Source organism: Sphaerodactylus townsendi, linkage group LG05 (assembly GCF_021028975.2).
Source record: "Sphaerodactylus townsendi isolate TG3544 linkage group LG05, MPM_Stown_v2.3, whole genome shotgun sequence".
Taxonomy (NCBI): Eukaryota; Metazoa; Chordata; class Lepidosauria; order Squamata; family Sphaerodactylidae; genus Sphaerodactylus; species Sphaerodactylus townsendi.
This window is the reverse complement of record NC_059429.1, coordinates 13047273-13070115: the sequence shown is the minus strand read 5'-3', so window position 1 is coordinate 13070115 and position 22843 is coordinate 13047273. Positions and strand designations below refer to the sequence as shown.

General features: G+C 48.6%; 1 protein-coding gene across 1 annotated transcript; it reads left to right on the top strand.

The window, feature by feature from the left end:
- The first annotated feature begins 338 nt into the window (after nt 1-338).
- On the top strand, nt 339-19270 carry LOC125433899 (serine protease 57-like). The gene is made up of 5 exons (XM_048498825.1): nt 339-632; nt 12171-12342; nt 12814-12958; nt 17854-18114; nt 18875-19270. The coding sequence occupies exons 1-5, from the start codon at nt 593-595 to the stop codon at nt 19025-19027; spliced, it is 771 nt and encodes a 256-aa protein (XP_048354782.1). The 5' UTR covers nt 339-592; the 3' UTR covers nt 19028-19270.
- Nucleotides 19271-22843: the final 3573 nt, after the last annotated feature.

The following is a 22843-nucleotide window of genomic DNA, read 5'->3' as shown; positions in this document are numbered from 1 at the left end:
AAGCCAAGCCACCGACTGCCACCAAGCTTACTCCCAAGTAACGCACGCCTCGGAGCCAACCATTTTTTCTAAACGAAAACCTTAGTATTCAGGTTGAATTGCCGGGTTGGCACTTTGAGATGAATAAGTGGGTTTTGGGTTGCAGTTTGGGCACTCGGTCTCAAAAAGGTTCGCCATCACTGTACTATATGAAACCCAAAAAAGTGTCTTTATAAAAAGGTTTATTATAAAAGAGCCAAAAGGGTGGTTAGATTCAAAATGGGGCGGAGGAGGGTTAGGGAGGGTAGAAATGTATTAGATTGATGATAGCTCCCTTCTCATTCACCTACCACCTACCCTTTCCCAGACAGAGGTTTCAATTAAAATTTAGACTGTTGGTTCCACTTCACCAAGAAGTCTGGAGGGAGAAATTGCATAAGCGCCAGCAGCCGGTAAAACCACATTGGCTGGGACCTGTTTGAGAAATCCCTCGCTTCAAGTCTCTGTGATAAAGAGAAGGGCCTCAGACCTCCGTTGTTCGGTTGCACTCCAGTTGCCTCTCTGCTCCTTCCTTGGACCCAGATACCTCCGGCAAAGCTTCACCACTGGTGCCATGACCTCTTCGCTGCTGCTTCTTGCCGTGATCCACTCAGGTAAAGGAAACATTTCTTGGCTTTTATTGATTTGCACAAAAAAGTCCCTCCAGGCATTTTATCGGGATAACTTTCAGCAATGTGGAGTGCCAGCTTTCAAGAGCAACAGGACGCTTCCTCGGGACGGAGTTCTGCATTTTTAAAAAACAGTTAGTGGTGAGAAAGGTGGGGGGAGAGAGATCTCAGACAGTGGCAACAAGGCCCGAGAGTGTAATTTGGAGAGTTTCATTTGGAAGAGGGAATGTGTGGCTGACATCTGGGGATTAGTGGGGTGCAGAACTGTTGAAGCAGCGGATTTACTCGGAGTAGATCATCCTGCCTGTGAGCTCCCAAAGGCACCTGGTGGGCCACTGCGAGTAGCAGAGAGCTGGACTAGATGGACTCTGGTCTGATCCAGCTGGCTTGTTCTTATGTTCTTGTAGGACGCAATGTAGACAAGAACTGATAGACACACAGTCACCAGTGCAGTTCTATTTATTGCTATCTACTAACAAAGTGCTTCGCCAGACCACATTCAGGCACACGTCACACTGCTGTCTGTGCTAACTATATACAAAAGTGGTACCAATCAGGTGCCCTCACCTTATCAGGTTGGCACACGGTACAAGCTGTGCACTCGGTCCTAATCTGCACACAGCACCTGTTAGAAGGAGGGTCCAGCTGTCGTTTAGATTTTGCTCATCTAAACATTCACACATGTTCTGACCAGAGCAGGGTTCAAACTACCCCGGAAGCCGCAGAGAATACAAAGACGTGACAAATTCTCCATTTGAGAATATGAAAGCTGGTGGTTAATTGGCTCTTAAAGCAACACATAAGGCAGAGAGTGGGTATCGCATGGCTTTTGTTTCTGGATTTTAGTTTTTGCAGAGCAACACAGCTGTTACCGCAGGGTAACGGGTTCCAAATATTTAAGCCAAAAAGCTCAAGCCGACAAAGAATAACATCAAAAAGGTATTTTATTCAGGCCAACAAACGGGCAAGCAAGGATTAGAGGAGCCACCCTAAAATGGTTGAAAGTTCCTATTTTTATAGGTTACATCCAAACAGTTCATCAAGAAGAATGCACCCCAAAGGTAGCATCATCAATCAATCATTGCAAAGGGTGGAGATCATCCCCCTTACCCAAAACATTTAGGACAAACTAATGCTCTAATTGGAAGATGTCAATTTGTCACCTTTGACGTATTATGAACTAAGGCCCAGCCTCGCTTTATCAGCACTGTTCTCTGTTGCCCTATTTTCTGAGACAAAGAGCCTAAACATTTTGCTTCGGTGATCCAGAAAGAGAGCGGAGCTCAAAATTACCGGGCAGTGCAAGAAGACCTCGAAAACAACTTAGTTCATACTCTCATACATTCCCATGTAGAATTGAGAACAAAGAGTATTTCGCCAAGGCTTTTGCTGACTTAGCTAGTAACAAAGGTCAGAGGGCAAAAAGCCTACTTGGGTTCATTTTAATTGATCATAATCAAAACATAAAATCATAAAAGCAATGCACACTACCTGTATTACTCTTAATAAACCCTGTTCAAGGAGAGCCATATATTGCTTGCCAGGTTTAATGTTATACCTTCTCACGCTGACTGCGCGGGTTATAAACAAGAAATTTCGTGTGCCCGATGTAACGGTAATCAGTTGAATCTCTGGCCCACCAATTACTTCACTTGTCTCAGATTCAAGGAAATCAGATCAAGTATGTGAATCTCACTCTAATTTGCGATCTCTGTTCGCTGAATTACACTACTTGTTGGACAACCTGATCCCTTCTCTCTGTATGATAGTGACAGACTTTTCTCCTGGAAATTACAAAATGCCAGTAGATTTCCGCCGTCCTAATATGCCATATCCTGTATTGTATATGCTTTTTTAATCTGTTTTTATTATTGTTGTACTGCTGTCTATGCCAATAAACGCTTGCTTCACTAGTAAAGCAATGCAATTAAATAAAATGTCTGCATAGAAACTTGAAGAAGGTGCTTTTCAAAACGTGTTCTCGCCTACTCCAGCTACCTTCCTGAAAATGATCCCCTGTAAAGAGCTGTGGGTGGCGGACCAAAAATCCACGGGGAAAGCCACACACAGGGGCTAAAGGCGCGAATCTCGGCCCATGAAAAACTGCCAAAGTTTAGAACACAAAGGATGAGGGAGGGGATCACGGCGCTTAATCCCCAAATGATACCCTGTGAGGATGCATTATTGAAAATTGCACAAGACTGGTGGGTAGAGGAGTTTGAAGGACATGTTTCGATGCTTAGAGCAACTCTAGGTGTTAAAGTCGAACGTGGCCAGTGTGAGGAGCTACTGCAGCTCATATTCCTTTCACCACACTGGGCAGGACTGAAAAGGTGCAGAGGAGGGTGTTACCCGCTGCCACGGGCAACTTTAATCGTGATTTCATCTTGGCAGCAAATAAAATGGAAGGAACAACATTCAAATTTGAAAAATAAAATAAAGTTTTAATGCGGTTGAACAGAGTTTCGTTCAGTAAGAAGTGAATTCAGCAGCTCGGTCCGCACTGCAGGCAAAGGCATTATGTGCCAGTGGTGGGATCCAAAAAAATTTTAGTAACAGGTTCCCCATGGTGGTGGGATTCAAACTGTGGCGTGGCAGCCAATGGGACTGAAGTCTACACGGCGGGGCATTCCTGGGCGGGGCTGTGGCAGGGCGCCCGAGCAGCTGCACGGTCCTTAGGCGAACGACGCACGCAGTGCGCCCAGGCTGCCCACGCGACGCCGGTGCACCTCCTGCTAGACTGCTTCAAGTTCCTGCACGCTACTGCTGAGGAGGAGGGGCGTAACTGAGCCAAAAAAATCACATGGCAAAATCACCAAGTGGTAACCCCCTCTCGGCACACACAAATAATTAGTAACCTACTTTCGGGAACCTGTGGGAACCTGCTGGATCCCACCTCTGCTTGTGACTTAGTGGTTTCAGGGAGGAATACATTTTACAGCAGGAAGGAAAGCCTTTTACAGAAAACCAGAATGAACCTAAATCCTACTAACACTATATGTCTATCAAAAATTATATTAAAGCAAAATAATTATTATCTGTCCCTCTGGTTACAAGGAGGGAAGGGGGAAAATGTAGAGCAGAAAGAGTGGACGGCGGGAGGAAAGACCAGACTGGTAGGAAGAGGACCAGAGCAGGCAGAGTGAAGTTGCTAACACCAGAATGGTGAATTCCTGGGAGTTTGGGGGTAGAATCTGGGGAGGATTTGGGGAGCAGAGGGATCTCAGAGGGGGTACAATGTCCCCCAGCCCACCCACCAAAGCAGCCATCTTCTGTAGTGCGGGAACTCGGATCTCCGCCCGGTTCCAGAGATCAGTTGTAATTCTGGGAGATTTCCAGGCTCCCACCTATAAACGGGCATCCCTAGATGGCAGATAAAGGAAAAGGAAAGTTCAGAAGGAAGTGAGATGGGGCAACAAAAGAGGAAAAAACCCTGGGAAATAGGGGGAAGGGAGACTGGTGGGCGAGGAAGTGAAGATGGAGCAAGAGGGAGAAATGGAAGGCCCCTGCAAGACCGGAGACAAGGCTAGGGGAAAATGGGAGCTTGAGGTGCAAAAAATCTGAGTTTTGCTGCCCCCCCTTCCCATGTCTAGTTTTGTATTTTTTTGTATTTTTTAGTGTTTTTCAGTTTTTGGCCTGCAGGGGGCACAGTTTTTAGGCCAGCAGCATCAAAATTTCAGGGTATCTTTAGGAGACTATCCTGATGATAGGAAACAATGGGGGATGGGGGCACATAACTTTGGCCACCTTGAACCAAACCTCGCCTAATTTGGGTGGTATCGTCAGGAGAGTCCCCTGAAAACTCCCTGAAATTTTGGTGCTGCTAGCCTAACAACTGTGCCCCCTGCAGGCCAAAAACTGAAAAAACACTAAAAAATACAAAAAACAAACCTGAAATTTTTGCTGTCCCCCAGGTGCGAGCCCGGTGCGACGTGCGCACACACCCCCGGTCCCCTTGTAGCTACACCTCTGTGCAAGACTGATCTATCTTGTGTGTCTCTGTGGGTCGTTCGATGTTCAGTTTTTCTGGCTGGTGGAAAAGGCTTGTCCTTTTGTCTGAATGAGCTTCGCTACCTCAGAGTGGTGGGTGATGAGGGGAAGGATGCTGTCCATCCATTACAAACACCGTATTGGAAAGGCCAAGAGGAAGAAGAGTTGGTTTTTTACACCGCGCTTTGTCTACCTTTAAGGATTCTCAGGGTGGCTTACAATCCCCTTCCCTTCCTTTCTACACCACAGACACTTTTTGAGGTCGCTGGGACCAAGAGAGTTCTGAGAGAACTGTGTCTGACCCAAGGTCACCGAGCAGGCTTCTTGTGGAGGCAAAGGCGTATCTAAGGTGGGGAAAGCTAGGGATTACACCCCAAGTGCTGCTTGAGGGGGTGTACCAGGCAGCCCCGAGTCCCACCCCACCCCAAAAGCCCTTCTGCCCCTCCTGAACACCACATGGAATTCAGGGGTGGGTCCAAACTCCTTGTGGAGCTTGAGGGAGCTATAGTGCAAAGCTGAATTCAGCCGGGTCTAGCTTTATACTGCAGGCTCTGCCTCGAAGCCTGCAGTTTAAATCTGCTATCAGCCAAGTGAAGGTAAGCTCCTCTCAAATCTCTGCTGGGCTCCTTCCTGGATGGGTGCAGCGTTAATATGCTTCGGCTCCACCTCTTCTAAGAATCCACAAATGAGGGAGGATGACTGAGGGACTGGAGCACCTTCCTTATGAGGAGAGGCTGCAGCGTTTGGGACTCTTTAGTTTGGAGAGGAGACATCTGAGGGCGGATATGATTGGGGTGCTGTGTGGTTTCCGGGCTGTATGGCCGTGTATCTAGGGCCGTGGTGGCGAACCTTTGGCACTCCAGATGTTATGGACTACAATTCCCATCAGCCCCTGCCAGCATGGCCAATCTAGGGGATATGATTGACGTCTATAAAATTATTCAAGGGGTAGAAAATGTTGACAGAGAGAAATTTTTCTCTCTTTCTCACAATACTAGAACCAGGGGGCATTAATTGAAAATGCTGGAAATTGACCAGAATCAGACTAATAAAAGGAAACCTTCATGCAACGTGTGATTGGTGTTTGGAATATGCTGCCACAGGAGGTGGTGATGGCCACTAACCTGGATAGCTTTAAAGGGGCTTCTGGGACAGATTTTATGGGAGGAGAAGCTTCCATCTATGGCTCCACCTTGATCTGCTGGAGATTGCAAAGAGCTTTAGCAGACCAGGTGCTGCCCAAGAGACAGCAGCAGCAGAAGTTGCCATTGCTTTCACCTCACTGCATGTTAGTCTCCCAAAGAGCACCTTCCGGTGGGCCACTGCGAGTAGCAGAGAGATGGACTAGATGGACTCTGGTCTGATCCAGCAGTCTTTTTCTTATGTTCTTATGATTTCACAGGCAGAGCTTCAGATGTGGAGCCAGCAGTACAAAATTGGACTCAGCCATGGCAAAACCCACGGTTCAAGACCGGGCTCAGCCTGACAGGTCCATCTTCAGCCCCTGCCGTTTAAAGCTGGAGCTGGTCAAACCCAGCCTTGAACTATGCCCCCCCCCCCCCAACTCCACATGGAGTTGGGGGGTGCAGATCAATGCTGGGTAGTGCTTGCGCCACAGCACCATCTTAAAAAAGATACCGCCTGTTTGGAGAGAATTGGGGAATCAAAACCTGGTTCTCCAGGAGTCGATTCCGCGACTTGGGTTATTGACCTAAGTTCGAGGCTGCCGAGCTCTAAGTGCTCCACACAACCATCTGGGATGGACGTGGAATTTGTACCTTATACCTTCGGGCTCTGCGTGTAACGGCCAAATTTCTCGGACTCCAGTTAGGAACTATGCTACTTTTCAGGGAATCCACGGCTCCAAACTCGGCCTCGATTCCAGTAGGGAGTGCACCTAGAAAGTCTTCTGGTGCTATGAGTCCCCATTCAGCCAATCACAGCTGAGTGTTTCGGGAATGCATAGACTGGCCAATCAAAAACGCATACCCTGCGTCCCTCTATTCCTGTGGCAAAGTTTTTTTATAACGCGTGTGTGAAGGGATAGATGGAACGCATTGGCCCGTAGAACAGTAGCCAATCGGAGCGTGAGGCTGCAAAGAGGGCACAGGATGATTCCGCCCTCTGAGCTGGGATCAAGCTGGTTGCAGTGGGGAATAACAATGGCTTCGACCTAGGTTAGTACCCTTCTCAGGGAACTCAGTCGAACCTATTTTACTCGTGTGCGAAATCGCCCCAGGTTAGAACCTGCCACTATTAACTACGATGTTACATCCAAACAGTTCATCAAGAAGAATGCACCCCAAAGGTAGCATCATCAATCAATCATTGCAAAGGGTGGAGATCATCCCCCTTACCCAAAACATTTAGGACAAACTAATGCTCTAATTGGAAGATGTCAATTTGTCACCTTTGACGTATTATGAACTAAGGCCCAGCCTCGCTTTATCAGCACTGTTCTCTGTTGCCCTATTTTCTGAGACAAAGAGCCTAAACATTTTGCTTCGTATCAGAAAAGAGCAGACTCAAGGTGCCGGGCCGGTGCAAGAAGACCTCGAAAACAACTTAGTTCATAATCTCATACATTCCCATGTAGAATTGAGAACAAAGAGTATTTCGCCAAGGCTTTTGCTGACTTAGCTAGTAACAAAGGTCAGAGGGCAAAAAGCCTACTTGGGTTCATTTTAATTGATCATAATCAAAACATAAAATCATAAAAGCAATGCACACTACCTGTATTACTTAATAAACCCTGTTCAAAGGAGAGCCATAATGCTTTATAGGAATTCAATGACAAATGTTATACCTTCTGGCCTTGTTGCATGGCAGATTTAATAAGGCAAGAAAAAGGCTAAGGATTCAAGTGCGTTGTAACGCATGGCTCAGTTGAATCTCCTGGCCCACCAATTTACTTCCACTGTCTCAGACTCACGGAAATCAGATCCAAGTATGTGAATCTCACTCCTTTACATTTACCCGATCTCCCCAATTTATTTAGATTACACTACTTGTTGGACAACCCTGATCCTTCTCTCTGTATGATAGTGACAGACTTTCTCCTGGAAATTACAAAATGCCAGTAGATTTCCTTCGTCCTAACACATGCATATCCTGTATTGTATATGCTTTTTAATCTGTTTTATTATTGTTGTACTGCTGTCTATGCCAATAAAGGCTTGCTTCTCTAGTAAAGCAATGCAATTAAAGAAAATGTCTGCATAGAAACTTAGAAGATTTTCAAAACTTGTTCTGCGCCTACTCAGCTACCTGAAATGATCCCTGTAAGAGCTGTGGGTGGCGGACCAAAAAATCCACACGGGAAAGCCACACAGGGGGCTGAGGCACCCGGGCCCATGAAAAACTGCCAAAGTTTAGAACACAAGGATGAGGGGAGGGTCACGACGCCCCACACCCCAAATGATACCCTGTGAGGATCGTGTGTGCACAGACTGGTGGGGGAGAGGAGTTTGAAGGACATGTTTCGATGCTTAGAGCAACTCTAGGTGTTAAAGTCGAACGTGGCCAGTGTGAGGAGCTACTGCAGCTCATATTCCTTTCACCACACTGGGCAGGACTGAAAAGGTGCAGAGGAGGGTGTTACCCGCTGCCACGGGCAACTTTAATCGTGATTTCATCTTGGCAGCAAATAAAATGGAAGGAACAACATTCAAATTTGAAAAATAAAATAAAGTTTTAATGCGGTTGAACAGAGTTTCGTTCAGTAAGAAGTGAATTCAGCAGCTCGGTCCGCACCAGGCAAGGCGTATGGCCAGTGGTGGGATCCAAAAATTTTAGTAACAGGTTCCCATGGTGGTGGGATTCAAACTGTGGCGTAGCGCCAATGGGACTGGGCGGGGCACGACAGGGGCGGGGCATTCCTGGGCGGGGCTGTGGCAAGGACGCAGCCGCTGCACCGGTCCTTGGGCGGGAAACGAATGCACGCAGGCGCAGGCTGCCACGCACGCCGGTGCACCTCCTGCTAGACTGCTTCAAGTTCTGCACGCTACTGCTGAGAGGAGGGGCGTAACTAAGGCAAAAATCACATGGCAAAATCACCAAGTGGTAACCCCCTCTCGGCACACACAAATAATTAGTAACCTACTTTCGGGAACCTGTGGGAACCTGCTGGATCCCACCTCTGCTTGTGACTTAGACAGTGGTTTCAGGGAGGAATACATTTTACAGCAGGAAGGAAAGCCTTTTACAGAAAACCAGAATGAACCTAAATCCTACTAACACTATATGTCTATCAAAAATTATATTAAAGCAAAATAATTATTATCTGTCCCTCTGGTTACAAGGGGGAGAGAGGGGGGAAGGAGGGAAGGGGGAAAACGTAGAGCAGAAAGAGTGGACGGCGGGAGGAAAGACCAGACTGGTAGGAAGAGGACCAGAGCAGGCAGAGTGAAGTTGCTAACACCAGAATGGTGAATTCCTGGGAGTTTGGGGGTAGAATCTGGGGAGGATTTGGGGAGCAGAGGGATCTCAGAGGGGGTACAATGTCCCCCAGCCCACCCACCAAAGCAGCCATCTTCTGTAGTGGAACTGATCTCCGCAGTCCAGAGATCAGCTGTAATTCTGGGAGATTTCCAGGCCCACCTATAAACGGGCATCCCTAGATGGCAGATAAAGGAAAAGGAAAGTTCAGAAGGAAGTGAGATGGGGCAACAAAAGAGGAAAAAACCCTGGGAAATAGGGGGAAGGGAGACTGGTGGGCGAGGAAGTGAAGATGGAGCAAGAGGGAGAAATGGAAGGCCCCTGCAAGACCGGAGACAAGGCTAGGGAAAATGGAGCTTGGTGCAAAATCTGAGTTTTGCTGCCCCCCTTCCCATGTTCGTTTGTATTTTTTGTATTTTTAGTGTTTTTTCAGTTTTCGGCCTGCAGGTGGTGCAGTTTTTAGGCCAGCAGCATCAAAATTTCAGGGTATCTTTAGGAGACTATCCTGATGATAGGAAACAATGGGGGATGGGGGCACATAACTTTGGCCACCTTGAACCAAACCTCGCCTAATTTGGGTGGTATCGTCAGGAGAGTCCCCTGAAAACTCCCTGAAATTTTGGTGCTGCTAGCCTAAAAACTTTCCGTCCGTGCCCCTGCAGGCCAAAAACTGAAAAACACTAAAAAATACAAAAAACAAACCTGAAATTTTTTTGCTGTCCCCAGTGGTAGCGAGCCGGTGCTTTGACGTCTTTACCCCCCGGCCCCCTTGTAGCTACACCTCTGTGCAAGACTGATCTATCTTGTGTGTCTCTGTGGGTCATTCGATGTTCAGTTTTTCTGGCTGGTGGAAAAGGCTTGTCCTTTTGTCTGAATGAGCTTCGCTACCTCAGAGTGGTGGGTGATGAGGGGAAGGATGCTGTCCATCCATTACAAACACCGTATTGGAAAGGCCAAGAGGAAGAAGAGTTGGTTTTTTACACCGCTACTTGTCTGCCTTCTTTAAGGATTCTCAGGAATGCCACGTCCTCCCTTCCTTCCTTTCTACACCACAGACACTTTTTGAGGTCGCTGGGACCAAGAGAGTTCTGAGAGAACTGTGTCTGACCCAAGGTCACCGAGCAGGCTTCTTGTGGAGGCAAAGGCGTATCTAAGGTGGGGAAAGCTAGGGATTACACCCCAAGTGCTGCTTGAGGGGGTGTACCAGGCAGCCCCGAGTCCCACCCCACCCCAAAAGCCCTTCTGCCCCTCCTGAACACCACATGGAATTCAGGGGTGGGTCCAAACTCCTTGTGGAGCTTGAGGGAGCTATAGTGCAAAGCTGAATTCAGCCAGGTCTAGCTTTTTTATACTGCAGGCTCTGGGCCTCGAAGCCTGCAGTTTAAATCTGCTATCAGCCAAGTGAAGGTAAGTTTCCTTCAATTGCTGGCTCAAGCCTGGATAAGGTGCAACGTTATGCTTCCGGCTCCACCTCTAAAGTCCACAATGAGGATGACTGAGGGACTGGAGCACCTTCCTTATGAGGAGAGGCTGCAGCGTTTGGGACTCTTTAGTTTGGAGAGGGGACGTCTGAGGCGGATATGATTGGGGTGCTGTGTGGTTTCCAGGCTGTATGGCCGTGGTATCTAGAGACGTGGTGGCAGGCTAACCTTGGCAGCACTCCAGATGTTAAGTGGGACTACTAATTCCATCATCAGCTTTTTTCAGCATGGCCAATCTAGGGGATATGATTGACGTCTATAAAATTATTCAAGGGGTAGAAAATGTTGACAGAGAGAAATTTTTCTCTCTTTCTCACAATACTAGAACCAGGGGCGTGTAATTGAAAAATGCTGGGGAGAATTAGGACTAATAAAAGGAAACCTTCATGCAACGTGTGATTGGTGTTTGGAATATGCTGCCACAGGAGGTGGTGATGGCCACTAACCTGGATAGCTTTAAAAGGGGCTTGGACAGATTTATGGAGGAGAAGTCGATCTATGGCTCCACCTTGATCTGAGATTGCAAAGGCCTTAGCAGACCAGGTGCTCAAGAGCAGCAGCAGCAGAAGGCCATTGCTTTCACCTCCTGCATGTTAGCTCCCAAAGGCACCTGGTGGGCCACTGCGAGTAGCAGAGAGATGGACTAGATGGACTCTGGTCTGATCCAGCAGTCTTTTTCTTATGTTCTTATGATTTCACAGGCAGAGCTTCAGATGTGGAGCCAGCAGTACAAAATTGGACTCAGCCATGGCAAAACCCACGGTTCAAGACCGGGCTCAGCCTGACAGGTCCATCTTCAGCCCCTGCCGTTTAAAGCTGGAGCTGGTCAAACCCAGCCTTGAACTATGCCCCCCTCCCCAACTCCACATAGAGTTGGGGGGTGCAGATCAATGCTGGGTAGTGCTTGCCCACAGCACCATCTTAAAAGATACGCCTGTTTGGAGGAGTGGGGAATCAAACCTGGTTCTCCAGGGTCGATTCCGCACTTGGGTTATTGACCTAAGTTCGAGCTGCGTTCGACCTAAGTGCTCCACACAACCACTGGGATCGACGTAGATTTGTACCACCTTCGCCCCGTGTAACGGTCAAATTTCTGACTCCAGTTAGGAACTACTACTTTTTCAGGGAACCACGCTCAAACTCAGCTCGATTCCAGTAAAGTGCAAATCTCTGGTGCCATGAGTCCCCCATTCAGCCAATCACAGCTGAGTGTTTCGGGAATGCGTACAGCTGGCCAATCAAAAAACGCCACCCTCGTCCCTCTATTCCTGTGGCAGTTTTTTTATAACGTGTGTGGGGATAGATGGAACGTGGCCGTAGAACAGTAGCCAATCGGAACGGAGCGGCAAAGAGGCACAGGATGATTCCGCCCTCTGAGCTGGGATCAAGCTGGTTGCAGTGGGGAATAACAATGGCTTCGACCTAGGTTAGTACCCTTCTCAGGGAACTCAGTCGAACCTATTTTACTCGTGTGCGAAATCGCCCCAGGTTAGAACCTGCCACTATTAACTACAATGCCAAGATGGAAAAAGATTTGCTTCCCGCTCGGCTACTTGTTGTTTCTCTGGTCATACAAATCTGCATCCCAACTCACCTATTTTTCTTCCTTTCTCAGTTCTTTGGTTCAGCGCTGATGGTTTCGGAAGCTGGATCATTGGGGGCAGGGAAGCCAGGCCTCATTCTTGGCCCTTTATGGCTTCTATCCAGATGGATGGGAAGCATTTATGTGGCGGCTTCCTTGTACGACGCCGGTGGGTGATGACCGCAGCTCACTGTCTTATTCCCAGGTGAATGTAAAATTTGCACATGCGTGGGTATATAGGTTGGAAGGAAAAATTAGTCCTAAAATGGTACTGTGGTTACACAAGAACTAGAGGGACCAGGGTTCCCCAACTCTGTTTGTTTCTCTCCCTGTGCATTTTCTGGGCAGAAAAGCAGTGGCATAGCTTCCACGGGATGGGTGGGGACAAATGCCCTGGGCGGGCCCCCGTTCGGTCACATGGGGCAGAAAATCACCCCATGCCCCTCCCCCCTTCCCCTCAGCCAGCCCACGCCCCTCCCTCTTTCCCCTCAGCTGGCTCCCGGTCTCCACCAGGAGGTTCCGCTGGCTGAAGGAGTTGGTCCCACCACCAGCTCAGATAAGTGAGGTGCAGGGGTGGGGGATGCGTGGGCGCCGTTTTGCCCAGGGCGCCGTTTTGCCCTGCTGCACCTCTGCAGAAAAGACTACCAATTTTTGACCCTTTCATTTTGCCATGCAGGCGATCCCCCTCTATTCGTGTCGTACTCGGGGCCCACTCTCTGGAGACGCGTGAGGCCTCGCAGCAGATCTTCGGCATCCGGGAGTCTATTGCCCATCCACACTATGAAGTTCAAACAGTGAAAAACGACATCCGTATGCTCAAAGTGAGTGGGGGGAATGGGCATGTGTTTTCATAAGGGAGCAAACAGAGCTGGGCGCAAGATGGTAGAATCCTGGAGTCCTTAAAGGTACTGTAAAAACCCTATTTGAACATCACCACCACCCCCAATAAAAACAAAGAAGAATTCATCAAATTGAAATCAGCAGGGAACAGTCTGAGCTAGCAATTTGCTTCTTGATATGCCTTCTTTAAAAACTCACAGGAAACAGCTAGAGTCGTGTCCAGTAGCAGCTTGGAGATCAACAAGATTTTAGGAGAGGGGGGGATTAGCTTTCAAGAGTCAAAGTGCTCTTCATCAGATAGAAGTAGGAATACAGATCTCCGAGTCCTTCTATCCAAGGCATAAGGTGGGAGGGTGTCGGAAGAACGTATCCCTGCATTGTACCTTTCTTCCTGAGTTCCTTCTTTAGCCAGCGAGGTGTAGTGGTTAAGATCAGCTGGATTCTAATCTGGAGAACCGGGTTTGATTCCCCAATAACGCACTTTCAAACTGCTTTCAGCGCTCTTTGAAGCTGTGCGGAATGGCAAAATCCACTTGCAAACAGTTGTGAAAGTGGTTTGAAATCGCATTATTTTGTGTGTGTGGAAGGGGCCCTACTCTTTTTCCCCTCTTGCCTTGAAACCCCTACAGAGGCTGGTATAAGTCAGCTGCACTTGACAGCATTTTCCGCCCACAGTGGTGGATTTTGCTGTAAACCGCCACTGGGTGTCAGCCCAGACTCCCACAAAATCCATTCTTCGAGTTCATGGTCAGTAGCTTTTATGGCAAAAATCTCCACTCCGTGGCCCAGAGAGCGAAAGCTGTTTGTTTCGAATGCGGGACGAACTACTTTCCTCAGATAATGCTACTCTGCAGCGATCGTGGTAACTATTTCCATCTTGTCTCCTGGCAAAGATGTGTGCGTGACTGGAATTTGGAAGCTCACGTTTGCCTAAACAGCGGATCCTTCTAGAACAGACCTGGGCATTATACGGCCCACGGGCCACATCCGGCCCGCCGGATGACCCTGACTGGCCCCCCTGCTTTGCTGGGGAGCGAGGCACCTTTGAAAGCCCCATAGAAGCCGGTTGCCTTGGCTGCTGGCTTCTGCGGGGCTTTCAAACGCGCCTCACCCCCCTGCCTTTTGGCCCGGCCCTCCACAATATTTTCTGTTTCTTATGCGGCCCCATGGAAAAAATAATTGCCCACCCCTGTTCTAGAACCTGCAACTGTAAGGCCTCAAAACAGACCCTGTGGCTATGACGCTTGCAATTCGGCATGCTTCAGAAGTAATTCACACTGGTCCCTTCTGCAAGGCGCAAATAAAGCATCCTGAGGACGTGAAAAGAAGCATTTTGGAGAGGAACTCTGCAGTTTTTCCCTCAAAATGTCCTAAGAACGTTTTATTTCAGCTCAACCTGGGGGTTTTGGACAATGCTAAACCACTGATCTTTTCCTCTAAGTTGGCTTCAAGTCATTCCTTGCTTGCTGTGCAGAAGTCAGGAGTTGTGATGTTTCTCCTGCCCAACCTGCAAGCTCTTCGTTTCATTTTCTCTCGCTGGCCATTTCGAGGCTTGAATTATGCCGCCCGGCATTTGCTGACGTTTGCTGAAGCATGGAGCGTTTCCTGCCGATTCCAGCAATATGTAGTTTCCCTGTTTGTTTGTTTTTTAAAGTTTCAAATTCAAAGACCTTTATTAGGCATCAAGAGAAAATACAGATAAAACTGTGCAGTAGTGTGATCCAGAGTTTGACGGAGTAAAACAACTGCTCATAGTTCATGCAGCACAAACGTCAAGAAAATAAGTGAATAAAAGGAGAGCCAGAAACTTATTTCATAATATCGAGCAGGAACTTGGCCACCATTTTCAACTGCCTGGGATCCTCATTGTTCAGGAGGCAGTTCAATTTGGACTATGGAGGGCACAAGTAAATATGGAGGGCACAAGATTTGGGCCTTTGTGGAGGAGAAAGTTTTAAAAAGTTAAAGGAGGTGTCTGAAGTCACAAATACACGGTATCATATGTTGGTGGCTTCCTCAGAGCAGGGGCGAATCTGCTGGGGAGGTTGGGAAGGTGAATTATAGGCTCCAACCACGTGATGTCCGGGCCACGGTGCGTGAGCCAGGGCATCCCTAGCACTAAGGGGTAGCTGCCTAACTTGGCCACGACGAACTGCCGTTGTTCCCTGTGCCCCACAAATAATACCACCACCAGTTCTGACTTGTGGGTGGAAAGGCCCCCACCAGTGGTGGGATCCAAAAATTTTAGTAACAGGTCCCCATGGTGGTGGGATTCAAACTGTGGCGTAGCGCCAATGGGGCTGGGCGTGGCATGACGGGGGCGTGGCCGGGCATTCTGGGGGCAGGGCATTGCTGGGCGGAGCTGTGGCAAGGACGCAGCCGCTGCGCCGTACCTCCTGCTAGACGGGAAACGAATGCATGCAGGCGCAGGCGGGAAACGAATGCATGCAGGCGCAGGCTGCCACGCACCTCCTGCTGGACTGCTTCCAGTTCTGCGCGCTACTGCTGAGAGGAGGGGCGTAACTAAGGCAAAAGTCACGTGGCAAAATCACCACTTAGTAACCCCCTCTCGGCACACACAAATAATTAGTAACCTACTCTCGGGAACCTGTGAGAACCTGCTGGATCCCACCTCTGGACCCCACCCAATATTGTGCCGTCCATTTGCTCGAATCGGAGTGGCCATTTTAGTTTAATGAGTTTAAGCCCCAACGCCCCTGCTAAATCTGGGTGGATCGGGCACCTTGAGCTGCCCGAGTCAATGAGGGCCTCGGTGTGGGTTTGAGTTTGGGACCCCGGGGGGGAGAGCGTGACAATTATAGCTATGGGCTTGGTGGAGAGGACACTGGTGCCTGCTTGGGCGACCTGGTCCTTGGCGCTCTTTAGGCCAGGTTGCTGTCGTTTCCCGGTGTTGCAATGAAATCTTGGACGTCCGATGCCTCGGATTCACTCGAATCGTCGACCTGGTCTGCTGGGTTGATGGCGGCCCTGGCTGTAGCATGACAGGGTCGTTGTAGTTCCTTCGAGAGGGTTCCTGCATGCCGCAGGCCTTTGGTTCCAGAGGCAGCTGCTGAGGTGCGATGTCCTGGGCAGGTAGCGATGAGGTGGCCACTTTCCCCACAATGGAGGCACCTCCCCAAGCAGCAGCGATGAGCTCGGGTGGATTCGGAGGGTCTCGCTTGTCCTTTCTCGTTGTCGGCGGCCTTCCCTTGTGGCAAGAGCGACTGGCATCGGGTCCAGTTCCAACGTCGTTCCGACTGCTCGATCTGCCAAATCCGCACCTTGGCATCTCCCGCCCACTTGAGCCACTCCATCAATGTCTCGGTGTTGCCATGGTTTAGATCAGTGATGGCGAACCTTTTCGAGACCGAGCGCCCAAATTGCAACCCAAAACCCACTTATTTATCACAAAGTGCCAACACGGCAATTTAACCTGAATACTGAGGTTTTAGTTTAGAAAAAACTGTTGGGTCAGAGGCACGCATTACTCAGGAGTAAGCTTAGTGAAGCAACCGTGCAATGCTTCAAATGGGTGAATCACGATCCTAGGAGGGTTTACTCAGAAGCAAGCCCCATTGCCAGCAACCGAGCTTACTCCCAGGTAAAGGATCATTTCCAGGCCAGCCTAGATGTGTGTGTGTGTGGGGGGGTGATTTTCCACCCCCCTTCCACATGATGAACTCAGCAACCGAGCTTACTCCCCGTTAAAGGATCACAATTAGTTCTTTGCATGAAAATCAGTGGGGTTTAACAGCGCTTAACAGGGTTACCGACACTGCTTCCCCAAAACTAGGTCTTAGGTTTAATGCTAATAATCGAGCCCAGCGGCCCAGGCCAGCCTAGATGTGGGGCGGGGGCACTCTGTTTGCGCGTGCCCACAGAGAGGGCTCTGAGTGCCACCTCTGGCACCCGTGCCATAGGTTCGCCACCACTGGTTTAGATTGTACAGGGCAATGTATGTGAAGCAGGGGTTAGGCATGGTGACCAAACAGATCAGATTCAAGACCACCCCAGGTGAATTAGTGGAAGGTGCGCGCCCAGGGATTCCAAAGGGTTTGTTGAAATGTAATTAACCGGGTTGCGGGGGAGCAGGGGGGGTGCCATTTTGCCCTGGTAGCCATTTTCCCCACTACGCCTCTGTGGGTAGGAACCCGCCAAAGAAGGCTCTGCGGAAGAAGGCCGGGACAAATCACCTCTTCTTCTCACTTGTATTGAAAATCCTCTTGCTGGGATCCCCTTAAGTAACTTGATGACACTTATTACATGAGATTCTTTTATGCGTTATTCTCCACGAGAGGAAGAACAGACACACACACCCCTCCCGCTGGTTTTTTTTAAATAAATGTTTATTAAATTCCAAATCAAATATTACATACAAATAGTCATTTGACATTATTGATTAAAAAGATTTAAATAATAACATTGTACCTCCTACCAGAGTTTATCTTGTTATAATCATATATATATATTCAAACAGTTACAACTTCAACCAATCGTCACTATTATTCGTCCATATTAACTGTAATTACACTTGCTAGCTTCTCCACACTCATATTTTTAAATTGTACTAAACATGTTATATTCAATCGACATGCCTTACAGGAAAACCAAAACAGGTGAGTTAACCAAGGTCGTACGTAAATCTTACATTAGTCTTACAACACATAAGATATTGTCTCAAAAAACTCTTTCAATAATATCCAATCTTCTTGTGTATCTTTAGCTTGTATAGTTCCTGTTAGCAGATCTAAGTCCATATATGTCCATAGTTTGGTGTACCAGTCTGATATGGAAGGTATCTGGGATGTCTTCCAGTGTTTTGCTAACTCGATACGAGATGGTTTTAACAAGGGTTCAATTTCCACTCTGTCCTCAGCTGAACAGGTCCGTCAGGTTCAACCGGTTCGTGAAACGCATCCTGCTTCCCCGTCCAGGGACCGATCCCCGGCCCGGAGACACCTGTCGTGTGATCGGCTGGGGGGACGTTTCCAATTTTGGAACCACCCAGGCCAGACTGATGGAACTCAACACAACAGTTCTCGAGAGGAGGGCGTGCAACGCCTCTTGGACCGGGCACATCTTCGACTGTATGATCTGTGCAGGCAGCCCGAACAAGGGACTGCATGGATTCTGCGCTGTGAGTTGCTTGTTTTACTGCCCAAGCCAGATTTTTCCACCGTAGTAATTTAAAACGTTCATGCATTTTGAAAACCAGGTCTTTTTTTTAAATGTTGAGAGGGTTGACAGAGATGAGTTAGCCGCAGCAGTGAACGATAACCTTGGTCATCCACTGAATTATGTGACTGGGAAGACAGAAAATCTCCTGCAGATGCTATCAGCCAGAGGCGTAGCTCCAAGGGAGCGGGGGGGGGGGGGCCTGACGCACCAGGCACATGCCCCTGTGGTGGCGTTCCAGGGGCTGGGGGTGTTCCAGGGCAGGGCGAGGGCTCTCTCAGCCCCACCTACCTCACAGGGTGTTTGTTGTGAGGGGGGAAGGGAAAGGAGTTTGCAAGCCCCTTTGAGTCTCCTATAAGAGAGAAAGGGGGGATATAAATCCAACTCTTCTTCTTCTTCTTCTTCTTCTTCTTCTTCTTCTTCTTCTTCTTCTTCTTCTTCTTCTTCTTCTTCTTCTTCTTCTTCTTCTTCTTCTTCTTCTTCTTCTTCTTCTTCTTCTTCTTCTTCTTCTTCAATAGGATCCACCTGGTCTTATAATAGTTGCTGATTCTGGCTTGACTCTTCATTGGCAACAAGCCCTTTTCAGATACAAGACTCCCCAGTTCTGACAATATTTGTTTGTTTGTTTATAGTTTGATGTATAGACCAGCCCTTCCCAAGTGGGCTCAGGGCGGCTTACAAAATGTTCATAACAAAATCCACAACCCCTTCTTTCATTCCAGGGTGATTCTGGCGGACCCCTGGTTTGTGGAAAACGAGTACAAGGAATTGTTTCCTTCAATGGGAAGAGATGTGGCAACCGGCGTTTTCCAGATGTCTATGCCCGGATCTCAAAATACATCAGCTGGGTCAATGAAGTGATAGGAATATTTTGAGGGCAGGTTGTGGCTAGGGCTGGATTAAGACCTTTAGCGGTCCTAAGCACCTAAAAGATTATGGAACCCCCATATACTGAATATGTAATTCAGAATGAAAACAACAGTAAACCCTAATATATATACCTTCGATTTCGATTTCGAATACCTTTAATGGCATATAAATAGTTTAAGATTAACTTAGCAAGATAATAACAGCCTTTTACAACTTCTGACGAGTTAAAATAACACCATTAAAAAATTTAGCCACCGCTTCCAACAGCTCGTAGTTGTGGCTGTTTAAAAGATATATAACCTTCTGTTTATCTGTAATGCCTTCACTTCCATGCAGGAATATATATACCTTATTATTCCATGGTTTTCTTGCCTTGAAGATACATAGCATTTTAACTTACATGAATAAAAGATGCAAAATGTTTACTGTTGCTTACATGCTACTTTATACGTCAAAAAGTTTTCTCCTGCATTTTTTGGATTGCAAAGTCTTCGATCGTATCCTCAAAATTAATCGGACGTAACAAACCTGCTTCGATGCTTGGCGGAGATGAGAAGAAAAACTCTATGGCTCATTCCACACGAGTGGCAACCGTTATATAAATGAACTCGTTTTCCCTTTTTGTCAATGGAAAATGAATTCGTTTATAGTGATTGCTACTCGTTATAAATATGCTGTGCGGAATGAGCCCGAGGGGCCCTCTTTAATTGACGCCTCAAGCACATGCTTATTTTTCTTAATAGTTAATCCAGGCCTGGGTGTGGGAGCAGCTGAATTGGGTACTCTAGAAAGACTGACAGCGAAAAGAGCGAAATACATTTTTTTTCCAAAGCAATCTATGGAATCCAAAAGATCAGTGTCCTGCGTGTAAAATATATCCATATATACTGTCGAAGGCTTTCACGGCCGGAATCACTGGGGTGCTGTGTGGTTTCTGGGGTGTCTGACTGTATGCTCCACACAAACACAGGATGACTATAGACAGTTAGCAATCAAAGGGAACAAAGGCCAGGCTACTTCTATTCAGATGCCCTCACCTATTGACCTTGCTATCTTCATTGTGACTCACATGCCAGTTACTTCTATTCAGATGCCCTCACCTACTGACCTTGCTATCTTCACTGTGACTCACATGCCAGGTTACTTCTATTCAGATGCCCTCGCCTACTGACCTTGCTATCTTCATTGTGACTCACATGCCAGGCTACTTCTATTCAGATGCCCTCACCTATTGACCTTGCTATCTTCATTGTGACTCACATGCCAGGCTACTTCTATTCAGATGCCCTCACCTATTGACCTTGCTATCTTCATTGTGACTCACATGCTAATGGGTGGATCCCACTCAACACATGTAAATCCAGCTTGCTAACTGCACCCTTGACTTGTTAACAGACAATGGTTCTTTCCCCCACCCTGGACACTCCAACAGGTATATATACTCCACTTGCTTTCCTACTATCAGATCCTGAAGATGCCAGCCACAGATGCAGGCGAAACGTCAGGAGAGAATGCTGCTAGAACACGGCCACACGGCCCGGAAACCACACAGCACCCCAGAATATCCATATACCCCACATCTTCTCTGCATGGTGAACTAGCCTGCTGCAATTATACATTTATTCAGCGGCGAGCAAAGTTGAAGCCCCGAACTATGCCTGGTGCCTTGAGCTGCTCTGTGCCCCCACTCTGGAGGGAGGGAGAGTAGGATATAAATGGAAGGAAATAAAGAAACCAGCTTTCATCCAGCGCTCGAGCTGCTTCGCAATTTGTTGGCAGGGTCAGACAGCAGAACTCAGCGTCAGCTGGTTGTCTGGTGCTGCTGAGCAAAAAGTTTAACCGCTTGAGGCCAGCTAAGAACAGCAGAGCAGAGGAAGACGTTTCTGGCCTCCCTCCTGCCTTTGTGGGAGCAGCTCGGAGCCCCACGAAGAGCAGAGACCCAGATGGTCCTCAGGCCAGGAAATTTGCCTGCTCGTGCAGTGGCGTAGGAGGTTAAGAGCTCGTGTATCTAATCTGGAGGAACCGGGTTTGATTCCCAGCTCTGCCGCCTGAGCTGTGGAGGCTTATCTGGGGAATTCAGATTAGCCTGTACACTCCCACACATGCCAGCTGGGTGACCTTGGGCTAGTCACAGCTTCTGGGAGCTCTCTCAGCCCCACCTACCTCACAGGGTGTTTGTTGTGAGGGGGGAAGGGCAAGGAGGTTGACAGCCCCTTTGAGTCTCCTGCAGGAGAGAAAGGGGGATGTAAATCCAAACTCTTCTTCTTCTTCTTAATTCATAGCCCACGGCTGCTCCTGCGTGGGAGCCATTCCCCGGGTTGACCTTCTTAGATCTTGGAAGCTGAGCAAGATTGGCTCTGGTTAGGACTTGGATGGGAGACTACGAAGGACGCCTAGGGTTCTAGGCAGGGGTAGAAAATCCCTCTGTTGTCTTAGCCCTGACCTGGATAGCCAGTGGGGCACGCCTTTCAGTCATGCCTTTCGGCCAAGCGCCCCCCCCCCCACATATAACGAAAAGCACGACCCCAGTCACATACCACTGAGCCCCGCCCCCGCCTTTCTGCAGGCCATCTCCTGGTGATGGCAGAAGATGGCCTGCAGGGAGACGGGGCCACGCCCCCACACTCGGGGCCGTGGCTCAGGGGCGCCGAGCACCACCCCCGAGCTCCGCCCCCCTGCACGAAGTCTGGGGGGGCATGGCTCAGCTCCCCAAGCCCCACCCCCAAGTGCAGATCCAGACAATGGCAAACCAGCTCTGAGGCCCACTCTGCACGGGCCAATAAACACAGTAAAAAAAAACTATTTTGGAGGGCGTACTTTGCACAGATCCCACCCCCAAAATGAGTCTGCCCTGCTGTAACAAACGGAGACCATGCAATAGAATCACCCACCTCACAGGGTGTTTGTTGTGAGGGGGGAAGGGCAAGGAGATTGTCAGCCCCTTTGAGTCTCCTGCAAGGAGAGAAAGGGGGGATATAAATCCAAACTCCTCCTCCTCCTCCTCTTCTTGAAAAAAACCAGAAAGATCTTTATTAAAATGGCACGATTCGTTCAGAGTCCTTGCGAGAACTGATTAGCAAAGTTCAGACAGACATCAAGAGAACTTTGGCCTGGCCCCAGAGGTGGGATCCAGCAGGTTCTCACAGGTTCCCGAGAGTAGGTTACTAATTATTTGTGTGTGCCGAGAGGGGGTTACTAATTGGTGATTTTGCCACGTGATTTGTGCCTTAGTTACGCCCCTCCTCTCAGCAGTAGCGCGCAGAACTTGAAGCAGTCTAGCAGGAGGTGCATTGGCGTGCGTGGCAGCCTGCGCCTGCGTGCATTCGTTTCCCGCCCAAGGACCGGCGCAGCGGCTGCGTCCTTGCCACAGCCCTGCCCAGGAATGCCCCACGCCCAGAATGCCCGGCCACGCCTCCATTGTCCCCCGCCCATCCCCATTGGTGCTACGCCACAGTTTGAATCCCACCACCATGGGAACCTGTTACTAAAATTTTTGGATCCCACCACTGCCTGGCCCCTATAAATACTTTCACACACCAAGCCAGGCCAGTCTGGGAAAAGCGCCAAGCAGAAATAAGACAAACAACAGGTGGTAGCAGTAACCATTAGCATTCCATTCCCCTCTTCACACCTGCACTATTTCACCCAAACTGGATTTTTTTGGAGAATCAACCTATTCGTGAGCCTCTTCAAAAATTCTGGGTTGCAGCCACTCACGAGCGAACAGACAGGCAGGAGGCGCTTTATTCGCCCCAGTTTTCCTTTTACAAAAATTTCCGCAGCTTACATCTGCGTAGCCACGCAGGCGCAGATGGTCGTAT